Source organism: Rhea americana, unplaced genomic scaffold, assembly GCF_003343005.1.
Source record: "Rhea americana isolate MKP2758 unplaced genomic scaffold, rheAme1 scaffold_163, whole genome shotgun sequence".
In the NCBI taxonomy this organism is placed as follows: Eukaryota; Metazoa; Chordata; class Aves; order Rheiformes; family Rheidae; genus Rhea; species Rhea americana.
This window is the reverse complement of record NW_028185739.1, coordinates 1,222,961-1,234,894: the sequence shown is the minus strand read 5'-3', so window position 1 is coordinate 1,234,894 and position 11,934 is coordinate 1,222,961. Positions and strand designations below refer to the sequence as shown.

General features: G+C 48.3%; 2 protein-coding genes and 1 long non-coding RNA gene across 4 annotated transcripts in view; 1 reads left to right on the top strand and 2 right to left on the bottom strand.

Annotated features, from left to right (window-relative positions):
- The window catches only part of IKBKE (inhibitor of nuclear factor kappa B kinase subunit epsilon), a 16,521-nt gene extending 15,706 nt beyond the window's left edge, over positions 1-815 (bottom strand). Inside the window, exons 1-2 of the mRNA XM_085300318.1 lie at positions 539-815; positions 227-399 (exon numbers count right to left, since the gene is read on the bottom strand). Coding sequence (XP_085156444.1) covers positions 227-399; positions 539-815 — 450 coding nt within the window. The remainder of the gene's footprint in view (positions 1-226; positions 400-538) is intronic.
- Positions 816-3,398: 2,583 nt separating this feature from the next.
- Positions 3,399-11,934, bottom strand: part of SRGAP2 (SLIT-ROBO Rho GTPase activating protein 2) — a 115,225-nt gene continuing 106,689 nt past the window's right edge. For both annotated transcript variants that reach the window (XM_085300390.1, XM_085300391.1), the window contains exon 22: positions 3,399-9,583. In XM_085300390.1, the coding sequence (XP_085156516.1) occupies positions 9,200-9,583 (384 nt within the window). In that variant the 3' untranslated portion in view covers positions 3,399-9,199. The remainder of the gene's footprint in view (positions 9,584-11,934) is intronic.
- On the top strand, positions 8,981-10,902 carry LOC146598441 (uncharacterized). The gene is made up of 2 exons (XR_014895275.1): positions 8,981-9,071; positions 10,677-10,902. It is a non-coding gene; the product is annotated as an uncharacterized LOC146598441 (long non-coding RNA).

Below are 11,934 nucleotides of genomic sequence, written 5' to 3'. Positions count from 1 at the left end.
CAGAGGTAGTTGGGGGTGCTCTGCATCTCCGGCCCGGCGCCGCTCCGCGCGTGGGCGGCGGGGACGGAGCCGCCCGCTCTGCCCGCAGCGCCCCGCCGCCGCGACCCGTCCGCCCGCACCGGCAGCGCGACCCCGGCAGCTGCAGAGGGAGCGAAGGGCCGCGGCGCTGGAGGGCGGCGCGAGGCGCCTCCCCCCGCAGCAGCCGAGGCCTATAGCATTGCAAAACCAGCCCTGCAAGCACCGGCGGCGGCGGGCAGAGGAGGAAACGCTCGGCTTCCTGCTCCGAGACGAAAAATTCCCCAAGTTGCAGCCGTCCCCGCTCCCGCGCAGCCTCCGCCAGCTCCGCTGATTCACCGGGCGACGCCGGGCAGCCGCAGCCTCCCGGGGGCAGGACGGACGCTGCCGACGGCAAACGGTGCTGAGCACCGGGAGACCCCCCCGGCCCAGCCCGGGGCAGGAACGAGGGGAGGCCGGAGTTGCCAGGACCTCAGGCCAGTGCTGCAAGCCACGACGCCACGACGAAGGGCTCCAGCCACACCCTTGCTTTTGCATAGCCCCTGGGTGCTCCCGAGGGTGGTCCCATCGCACCGGGAAGGGTCCGGCGCGGAGACGGCCAGTGAGAGCCGGGCTTCGTCCGCGCCGCCTCCGCAGCTCCGCAGGGAGGCGAGTTCAGCTTTACAAGCTGCTTTGCAGAAGTAGCAGCGACCAAAGTTTGTCACGTCCAGCTGCAAGGATGGCTCCGAGCCGCAGGCCAAACCCTCTCGCTTGTGCAACAGCACCACGCTCTCAGCGCAGTTTCCTACGGATTTCCTCATCCTGGGACCACTACAGAAATATTCAGCCAAACTGAATCAATATGAAACACGTCTGTAACGTTTGGGGGTTCCCAAATTCAGTTGGGTCCCATCACCGAGACCACCGCTGCACTGGAGCTCTGCGGGGTGACCCGGAGCCAGAGGCAGCCTACGAGCCTGACCCTGACTCAGGTAAGCAACGTGACCGCCCAAAATAAGCGCAGAACAGGAGAGAGGAAGCAAGCGCAAATAAAACAGACTAACTGCATCCTCCAGCCACAAACCTGCCCCACGCAGGCAAGTAGCAGGTGGGACCAGGCCTGGGCGCCCGCGAACACCGCTGCTGGGCRTCTGGCAGGGCAGAGAGGATCCAAAAGTCGATAGGAAAATTCCCCAGTCGGGGGGACGAGGTTGCTAATCGCAGCGGAGCCGGCTGAAGCCTGGCYGCGTTCCTCCTCCGCTGCCCCCGGGACGAGCGGGCAGAGCGCCGGCCCGCCGGGCGCTCGCGGGGTGCTGGGTGCCCAGACCGCCCCTCGCCCCGGGCTCCAGCGCTCCGCAGGGGCGTTTGCAGGATAGCGCCGGATAACAGAGTTCACCACGTGCTGCAGCTACGGAAGCGAAGTTAGTTTAATCAAGTGAAGCTTTAAATCACGGAGATCAGCGTCGTTAGGAGGCTGCGGCTCAGCCGCGGGGAGGGAAGGGGCCCGCCTGACTTCCCGCAGTTGCTTCCAGCCCAGTTTTCTCCAGCTGCTTCCCTCAGCCAGCGTCTGTYCCCCTGCAAAACAGACTGGTGCTTTAGCCACCCCCGCAGCCTGCAGGTCCGACCGGGCTCCCTCCTCCGGGTGCCCCAGCCGGGTCTGCCGCAGGACAAGCCGGCGCTGGGGCAGCTGCTGCTGGGAAGCAAAAGCCGCTGCCSTGTGGTTCTGCTCACCGCTGCAAAAAGAAAGTGAAACAATTACTTTTAAAGCCAGAAAATTCACAAATGTGTCTTTTTAGAGGCTTCTGACTTGTGCACGTTGCTTCAGCCTTCTCAGGTGGATTAGCAGAGCAAGGGGAACAACAGACAGGAAGGAAACAAGTAAAATATTTTATAAAATACATTATAACACTTAAATGAAGGGGGAAAAAAAGATATTTTCCCGTGGTGCTGCAGGTTTTTCCGCACAGTTCGTCGCAGCCGTGCCCAGAGGAGAAGCCAACGCTCCCTCGGCTCCAGAATCGCGCCGGACCTGGCGCCCACCGACTTTGGGGGTCACAACAGCCCGGCGGCTCCGCTGGGCTCGGCCACCGCCTTGCGCTGGCCTGGCCGCGCCGGGAGACCCGGGGACGTCCCGCCGGGAGAGCCCGGCTCCTCGGAGACTCCCTTCTCCATCCTCTCCCTACGCGTTGAGTTTTACGGCTCGTTTCCCTTCTGCGGCTGCCACAACAGCAGCCCTTATCCGGGCTGCAAGCCTGTCTCCCACCCACAGAGAGAGCAGCTACATCCTGGAAACCAAGTTTATGCTAAAAACAAGCGTTCCAGGCGGTGGCGGCAAAGCCTCAGAAATCCAGGTGCCAGCGCGGCGGTGCCTTGCCCAGGGCAGGCCGCTGCCCGGGCTCGGAGCCCCCCGCGGCCCCGTCGGGTCCCCAAACGCGCAGCGGCGAGCCGGGCACGGCGGCAGCTCGTCCTGCTCCCGCCGGGATTTGGGATGCCGCCGCTGGCGCGAAGCTGCCGTCCTGCCCTCCGCCAAGGCCGCGGTGCCAGCGCCCGTCCCTTCCCCGTGGGCGACGGGCTGGGGCGGGAGAGGGGCAGACCCAGCTGCACACCGACGCGATCAGAAGGGCTTAAGGGATCACAGCATCCTCCTGCGTATTGCAGGCAGAAGCAACTGCTGGAAAAATCAAAAATCATTAGTGGGTCTCCTTTACCTCTCTGCTTCCTGTTTCATAAGAAAAAAAAAGGGGGGAAATAAACCCTACGGGGAAAGCAAGTGCCCCAAGCAGCGCGCCAGGAGCCCGCTGCGCCCCCAGGCTCGACGGAGCCGGGCTGACGATGCCCGGGGAGGGAAGGGCAGCTCGGCTGGGAGGATATCCGCGCCGCGGGGCCCCGCTGCGCCCCCGCTCCCTGCACCGCCAGCTTTCCAAGACGTTTTTGCCTAATTTTCCCTCCTTGCAGGCGGGGGCCCCGAGGACCGAACGTGGCCCCAGGGGGACCCAAGGGCTCCGAGCCGCCCTTGCTGCGCCCTCCTTCCCAGGAGGGTTAAGGGGAGAGGGGGCGGACGGCCGCGGGTCGAGGCCGCTGGCTGTCGAGCGCGTCAGGCTCGGCTAAAGCAGGGCGACCCGGCGCGATGGGTCGTCCTCTGGGACCGGCGGCGAGCGGAGGGCAGAAGGGGCGGCCGCCGCGGCGCCTCCACCTAACGCAGCGCCCTAGGAGCCTGGCAGCACGTTTCGGGATCCTGCAGCTTCCTCCTCCTCCTCCGCTGTCCAAGGAAAAATCTAAGCCYCGGAGCGGGCACCAAGTGCAGAGGAAGGGCCGCTGGGGTTCGCCTCGCTCTCACGTTCCCACGCACACTCAGCGGCGCGCGCTCGCRCGATACATCATTTACTGCTGTCCATGGGCCAGTATTTCCACCATACCCAAAACATTTATTTCTCCAAAACTATTGCTAATGACAATGGATACATTTTGTTGCCCCAATATGGATTTAACATTTCCAACACATGTAACTCCTAATACTGTACAATACTGTACCAAAAGAAAAAAAGGATGTACCTYCATATTGTACAGAGTTATATATACAAAGTACAATTTTACACAGTTTAATATATACACCATATATATATTGGTGTAAAAGACATGAAACAATGGAAACTGAGCAAGAACATTCCCATCCCACCATTAACAACTGCTGTCAATAAAAAAGAAATATTGGAYGCACCATACGAGCCCAAGCCCACTATCGCGGGACTAAGGTTTCAAAGCAACAACAACAAAAAAAAGATTTCTAGACTTTGCAGTTGAACTGTTTCACGTTACAGTAGAACCATGGCATCACTGCTATTCTTCAAAACGCGTTAGAGATGCTCTCAACCAATGCCCTGTTTTGGCTACATAGAGCTGGTCTTTTGAAGACCCTGCTGCTCACAAGTATTGCTCCAGCAGTTTGGCACACTCACGAGTCCAACTCCATTGGACTTTATTTATTCAATCGCAGCACTCTGCTGGGAGAGGAAGGCTGGTGAAGTCCACTTCAGAAGTGAAGTTACTACAGTGCCTCTGAAACGAAGGGTCCGTCTGTACTTTCCATTGCAAACTGCCAAGTGTTTACCCTGTACGAAGCTTGGCTTATCAAGTATTAGCACAGCGGGGAGCTGCCCTCCCTCTCTGCTTTCACCTCTTTTTGGCCCATCTTTGACAAACAAAACTGTTGTCTCAAACTACGTTATAGGAAGCACAAAAATGTAACAGAAACAAGTATTACATTTCCCAGGCTTTGAACTGCTGTTTTGGCATCTYGAGATCCACCAAAATAGCATCCGAGAATCAAGCCTGGAAAATAACCCCTCCTGGCACCGGCGGTAAGGGAGCAGGCAGAGGTGAAGAACGCCTACGAGCGGCTCCGGCAGCCGTGGCGATTTGTGCGTGACGCAGCTGCGAAGGGTCGCGGCTCCGCGGGAGCCTGTGCGGGCGCACGGCAGCGGGTCAAGTATTTCGTTCAAGTACCAGGTTGCTGCACGCAGAAGAGACGAGCGGAAAGCCGACCCAAAGAGAGGAGAATCTTCGGAAGTGATATGTTAGCCCAAAACCAAAAGYTCAGTCCAGCCCACCAGTAACACTCAGCATTTTCTCTAGGTTGGAAGCTCTCTGCAGGGCATGAAGCTTTAACACAAGAGAAAACATCGTTCCCGTCTGTGCAAGCCTCCAGCGCTTCTGGTGCCCTAAAGAAACATCTGCGTTTCTCTTACTGCACATGTGGGACGCTAGCCAATATCAGGTAAGCCCACAAAAACAGTAATATTTTCGTGAAAACTAAAAATGGCAAAATAAACAACCCCSTAGTTGAACTCGTCTTTTGTTCTGTACTGCCTCAGTGGCGAGGCGACTGCCCTGACGCTTTTAGCTTTGCCGTTTTCCTAGCTTGTGGCTCAGAGTCAAATGAGTAAATGTATTTACACTTTGCAGCACATTCCTATAGAATTAGGGCTTGATCCTGCTAAGCGCAAAGCCCCCGACCTGATCCACAAAACCCAAACGTATGCTTAACCGCAGAGGGCTACGGACAGGGACGACTCCTGGGCTTAAAATACAGCATGTGCTTACTGACTTGCTGGATAGGGGCCACACAGCTCAACATCTTACCAACTCAAACTCGGACAAGTTGTCTCGATGGGTATTTTTCCATCGTTACAGTTGCCTTACCAGCAAGCTATGCCCTGCTGAGAACATAATCTACTTTACGTATTCCCACAATACATATCTCATCAAGTGACAGAGTTTTCCAGTCTATCAGGTAAACGTATGCAAAGCATCTGAAGTGCTAACTTGAAACATTTATTTCTCTTGGAAAAAAAAATCCACCTCTCAAATACTTAAGAAAACCCCAAACCTATACAACATTCAACTAAATTTGAGGTTTTGACACAGGCAAGGAGAAGTAAGTAGTAAGGCAGCAAACTCCATCTGCAGTGACCTCTCCTGTCCGAATATTGCTAGAGCTGTCGTGAACGCGTGGGCAAATGCCGTGGAGTGACTGCTTACCCCGTGCCGCGCGCAAGGCGTGGGATTCACACAGATGGAATTTCTTGCCAACGTCTGAAATGTTTTGTTTTGTAAATAAATTTATGAGAACTTGGTTACCTTAACCTACTTTTGTGCAAGAACAATCTTGCCTTAAAGGAAAAACAACAACAACAACAACAAAAAACCCCACAACAACTCCCCTTCCCCCTCCCCCCCAACCCAACATATGAGGTATTCATCACAGGAAACCCAAAGACTCTTTTTAAACAATACCAAAATACATACATATACAACGTTTTTCTGCTGTCACAGTGCACTCTAATCATTTTCGTTGCAACAGAGTATCCAGTACAGGTAACACGAGAATGTTTGGTCATGTCTCATTGCTTTGACATGAAGAACAAATTTACAATTTATAAACTGTGAGCCTTTGGATTACCTTAGAGAAGCAGAAATTTAGCAATCATTAAAGCACACTGCTCCCTTCCCAACAAGGGAAGTAAAACATACAAGGTTAGAGCTTCAAAACCTATTAAGATTGATGGCCTAAAATTATATTTTATTTTTTAAAGTTTTGCTTTGGATTATTCCAATCCAACATTTGATGAACAAGAATCCTTTGCTCATACAAAGCACTATCAAACAGACATATGTTATTCCAGTTATCAAACACTTCTTGTCTTTATATTTGACACATACATTACATAAAAGTCATGAAAGAATTTCCATGGAAGAGCTAATATTCCTTCTGAATATGAAGATATGAAGTAACATTTATACCTCTCCAAGCAAACCACTGCGTCTTATTTGTCCACAATACATTGGTCTCTTCTACACTGGACATAAGATGTCCACCGGTTTGGTGGAGAGTGGTGCTGATGCTTCCAGTTTCTCTTTCCCACCTCTCCTGCAACAAACGGTAATAAAACACTTACGGGGAATGTTCTCTCAGCCTTGTGCGTTCACAAAGCGAAGCAGACAAGCCACAAGTTGGGGCTTCCTCCCCTCGCCCCCCCCGTGTGTGTGTGTGTGCATGTGTGCAAGTTTCCTGCTGGTCAGATAGGCCCAGATCACATGGAAGAGGAAAGATGTTCTTCAGGCTGCCGTATTGCTTGCTGTAAGTTAAGTGTCAATCACAGTGCACACCAAAATTCCAGTTGAGTTGCTCAAGATACAGTTTGTCCTGCTAAGTATATTCCACTTGACAGTAGGATTGTCCCAGAGCTGTGGATGCTAGAGATAAGCACAGTAATTCCATATACAGACAGTTGCTGTTAAGAGTAACCTGAAGTCTTTTTGATCTCTCATTTTCCATTCATACTTCAGACCTCGACGATAGAAAAGAGTATCTCCTCTCCAAATGTGCTGTGTGTGGCTGGACACTGATTCTTAGAAACATGAGTGCTAGGCATAAAAATATAAAGAAAATAAGGCATTACAAATGAATCAAAGTAAGTTTACAGAGATCCTGCTCTTGACACGGATTCACTTTGGCCATTCATGACCCAACAAAACAAAACAAAAAAAATCCCTACTTAAAGTAAATGCCAGAAAGTTCTGCCTGAGCGAAAATTACAAGTTTGTTTTAATTCTTTTTCCCCAAAAGAACAAGTGATTCCTTGGTGGTAGGAGTCCATCAGAACCTGAGAGCAAAGTTCGCTGGTCAAACTGGTGGGATCTTCCCCTGAGAGCTGAACAGGGCAAGACCCAGTAGGAGCCACGCGCATACTGCAGTGCTTCCCACAGAGAACTGCTGCTACAAATCAGTTCAGGAAAAACAAATAACAAAAATAGCCTCACTGAAATCTTTCTCGTGTTCCCTTTCTACTGGTATCCACAATTTTTTTGTATGTTATTAATTTAGGGCACAGAAAATTTGGCTTTTTACAATGAACATCTTTCCTTTGGATATGCTTCTTTTGTAGAAATTGGATGGACACAGGAACAATAAAACCCTGTTAATTTCTCCAAGAAACATCCTTAAAATGACTCAGAAAAGTATGGTTATGGAAAAATTGTTCTTAATAATGCAAATTTTGTTTGTCACTTCTTTTTTAATCACTAAGTGCCCATTATAATGACATTATACTCACAAGGAAGCTAAATGTGAGAAACCCCAAAATTTACAAGAAACTCACCTAAAAGGAAGAGGAAAATAACTTCTCATCTTTGCCTGAATTTATTTGATGAAAACCTAAGAGGTACAACTATTTAAGTCCCAGAAAAGCTTAGGAACTAAGGATCAGTCAAAAGTTTCCTCTCTTGTGGGACTGCAAGATCTTCTTTACTGTTTTAAGTGGCACATGCCTTTTTAAAAAATTAAATAACTGTTAGCATTCTGGAAATCCTCAGCAGAGTATAAAGAAGTCCATGCAGCCTGCTAGCGGCTGAAGCACTTGCTGTCTACCATATAAATATGTATACTAAGAATTCATTCAAATGTCTGCGGAGTCCAAGGAAGGCATGCCAGTCTACCGAAGAAATATGCAGTGAAGCCACTCCAGAAGCCACATGCTGCCACGTCAACATCCCAAGCAGCACTTCTTACACCACTCTATGAGAGCGGGGATCCCTAAAGCAGTTCACAGTGGTCACAGCCACTGACCAAAGCATTTACAACCAGAAACTGGGAGAAGATACAAAACTTGAGAACTTCTGATTGAAGTTTTGTAGTGCTTGTAACTGGGATTTTGGTAAGGACCTATCTTGGAACGTGATCAAAACAAGAACGTGTGCGTTAGTAAATGAACTCCTAGAAGGGTACGCCAGCTAGTTTTCAAAAGTTAAATTGTTTTTACATTCAGTCTCCCAAGACCATACACTATATGATAGCCTATGGGCTGAAGATTACACTGAAAATCAGTAAAGCTGTTTGTAAACATGGGAGAGCAAAGAAGGAAAAGACAGCTAGATTGTCCATAAGCAACAACTGGGCTCTTTCCTATGCTCCTAAACCTCAGGAGCATATTTGTTTATATTTGCACAGACACATAGTACATATAACTCCATAAAATCTAAGTGTGTTCCAGAGTAAAGTATTTCTCATAACAAGTGTCGACTAAAGGAGGAAGCTGGACAGCTAAGAGCTTTGGCCCTTYGGGAAGGAATGGTGGGGCAAACAAACAAAAACGGAAGATGTAATGGGAAGTTAAGACAGACCCTTAACTACAGTGGCACCAGTGGGCAACGGCATAACACACAAGAAACAGGCATGTCCAAGCTCCACCTAGCTAGTGGCACCAAAACATGCAGTAGACTAAAATCTATCCTATTGTTTCCCTGTGGTAAATGAAACACAGAATATATAAGTTACTACACCAGTATTYAAAACATGGTGCCACTAAATATTTTTCAGTGGCCAAACACTTGAACAGGGTATCAACTAGAAACCAGGATCCAACTCATCACTTTGTGTTTTCCTCCTCAGCTTCACAGTGACCTGATATTGGATTTCCCAAGCATGGCATGTCCTATTTTGCCTTACAAACATCACTGATGCAGGTACACAGGACGAGGCTTAGTTACGAATGTTTCACTCCCAGGAAGATTTCCCAGCAGTAAGTAGCAGTTCACAACTGACCTTCAGAAGCTCAAAAATTAGTTAAATAGGAAATTTTAATGTCTCTTCAATATAGCCTCTTCATCTGAAACAGTACAGTCATATCCAAGTGCAGCATCAAGTTCATCAGACAGTACAGGACTTGTCAGCAGGCTGCTGAGATGCTGAAGAGGCAACACCAGGACTCGTGGCGTTAGTTTTGGGGAAAACCGTAGGCTTCGGCCTCGTTGCTGGAGGTTTAACTTGGGTGGCCATTTTGACMGACTTCACTGGCCTGAAGGTGCACGGGATGTCGCCGGCTGTGCTAGCGCTCCGCTGGAAAGGGGGTTCAGTGTCCTTGAGGATCTGAGCGTGCAGGGGGCTAGAGGGCTCAGAGGTGGGGGCCACCACCGGAGACGTTTTCAGAGGCTCCAGCGTGTCAAGGACAACATCTGGCGTGTGCTTTACGCTGCTTTGCCTTTCCAGCTCCCGCAGCTCATTCAGAGCAGAGTTCATAGTCGCTTCAATATCCTGCAAAAACAAAAGAGAAACTGAGTGAATCACAGAACTGAGACTCATACATAAGCAGATAAGAGTCAGCCTCAGAGCACTATGTATTTGGTTTTCAGTCTGTAAATACCAAAACTCGATGCAACTGGGAAGTCAGGAACCTTCAGGTGAAGTGAAACCTAGGCCAAACCACACTCGTTAGATGGCACTATATACAGAAGCCAATAAGCAGAAGTATTTTTCTTTGCTAGGGAGTAAAACAATTATTATGCTTTCTTTAATGCTAATCTGGTCCTTTAGTGATGCCAAGGTCTCCTGACTCTGCTTGGATTTCAGTGACGAATCCAATTCTAAAACATCGCTATGAACAGAAAATCATGTAGCTCAAAAATATTAGTACCCTTCTTTGCACTTTATTTGGTACCCGAGATTAAGGAGAGTAAGTCTAAGGAAGGGAAACGAAGCTGACATTTTGGGCACTGGCTAATGGATCAAACACTGTTAAAACATTGAAATCATTGTATGTTCTTGCTGCGTTGTTGGTTTTGCTGCTATATACATAGCCTTATCTTCCATAAAGATATTACATGGGACTGAAAATTTCAATGTTTTTTTAAAACACAGAAAACATCACAAATGCACAAAAATTCAAGTTGGTAGTTCTCCCTCCTCTCATAAAATATTACAGTTATTAACAAACCAGTATAGAGAGAAACTTTTGAGATTAAAAGATGTGAGCTTTTGTTCTCAACTGTATCGAGATCTACATGTCTGCTAAAGCCTGCACTCTGGAGCCCACGGGTGCACCACACTCGGCGGCGAGAAGAGCTTCGCCTTTCCGTGACTCACAGCTTGGCTACAGCTTTTCAGCTTCCTTAGAGGTTTTTCAGGGGGTGGGGAAGGTAAATCAGTCAAGGAATGGCAGAAGAAACCGGAGACAGTAATCTGACACCTCCAAGTCTATCTTGAGGCCAAGGGGATTTTACTTATAAAGTTAGGGAAAATATGCAAAGTGTATGATGATTGTGAGAGGGTGTTTAAAGAGATACTATGGGGGACCAAAGAGAAATACTAATTTAGCATGATGTTGTTGTTGTTGTTTGTTTGTTTTAAGGCTATTCTCCAGTGGAAACAAATGGAGTTAATACTCTGGCTGGAAAAGAAGACAGAACAACTTCAGTTAGAGTTTAACTGAAGAAAAAAGAACCTGATTTTTGTTCATCAAAGCCTTAGAAGGACAACGAAATACAAAGATGAGAACTGTATAATATAACTTTATTGGAGCAAATGGGCTAAAGAGATTCATAAGGGCAAAATACAATTTTTCATCAGAATATGAATCAGATCAAACCTGTGCTTTATTACTCGATGTTGCTGCCTTGTCAATGAAAATGACATTTAATTTTCAYGCATTTCCCCCCAGCTTTTTAAAAGTCTACAGACTTCTGAACCAAAAGAGGCAAAGAAGTCAAGTCACTCCGAGCTGACCTTGTAACCTGAGATCCCAGCATTCCTTGGCTTTAGATAGCTCCATCACATACTGAAAACAGTTGGTACAGGCAAGCATACATGTGCAGACACATCTAACAGCTTGGACAGGAGAGAGAGAAGATCCTTCAGGGAACAGGGAAATCTATAACATTTGTATCATTCACCCCATTAGTAGCTGTCACTTCCTGAAATCTCTATGTCTAACTTTCAATCATTTTCTATTGTACTTGTGAAACCACAGATGTATGRATGCAAAAAAGACCAGCTGTTTTTCGGTCAACACCAGTCGCTGCTGTGGCAGCTTATGGTCCCAAACGCAGTGGGCCAGAACAGATTTTTGTGTACAGAGATGCAGGCAATAAGCACAGAGATGAAGAATTCCTAAGTAGCTAGTCTGTATCAAAGCTAGGAAAGACTAAGAAAAATAACACCACCTTTTCCTTTAAGCRGAACAGAAAAATCAATTTGGGCAGACTATTTCCTTGCCATATGGTCAGTATGTGGAGTTAGTCCCAAAAGCAGAGYGCTTTCTCTGCAAAGTTAAAGCACAGCTGTATATGCATTTGTATCCTGTCCTCATTTCAAGGCACTTGTCTAAATAAATAGCTAATCAAAACTAGGAAGATTATGTCCAAATTTGGTTTCTAATCTCCCACTGAACCCTGTGAGCATATAAAGATGGCACTGTGAACACTGTTCAGCTCAGCAGCCTGCTTTTGTTTCGCTTGCACTGCTACATATGCTTCCAACGTCTGACCACAGGCAAGTCTGCTAAACTGACAGGAGAATGTTAAATTGACACTAAATACTTCACTTTCCTCATGTCTTGAAGTTTAGATTATTTAACTTTTTGCTGACAGCTTTGGAATCTGTGCAGTTTT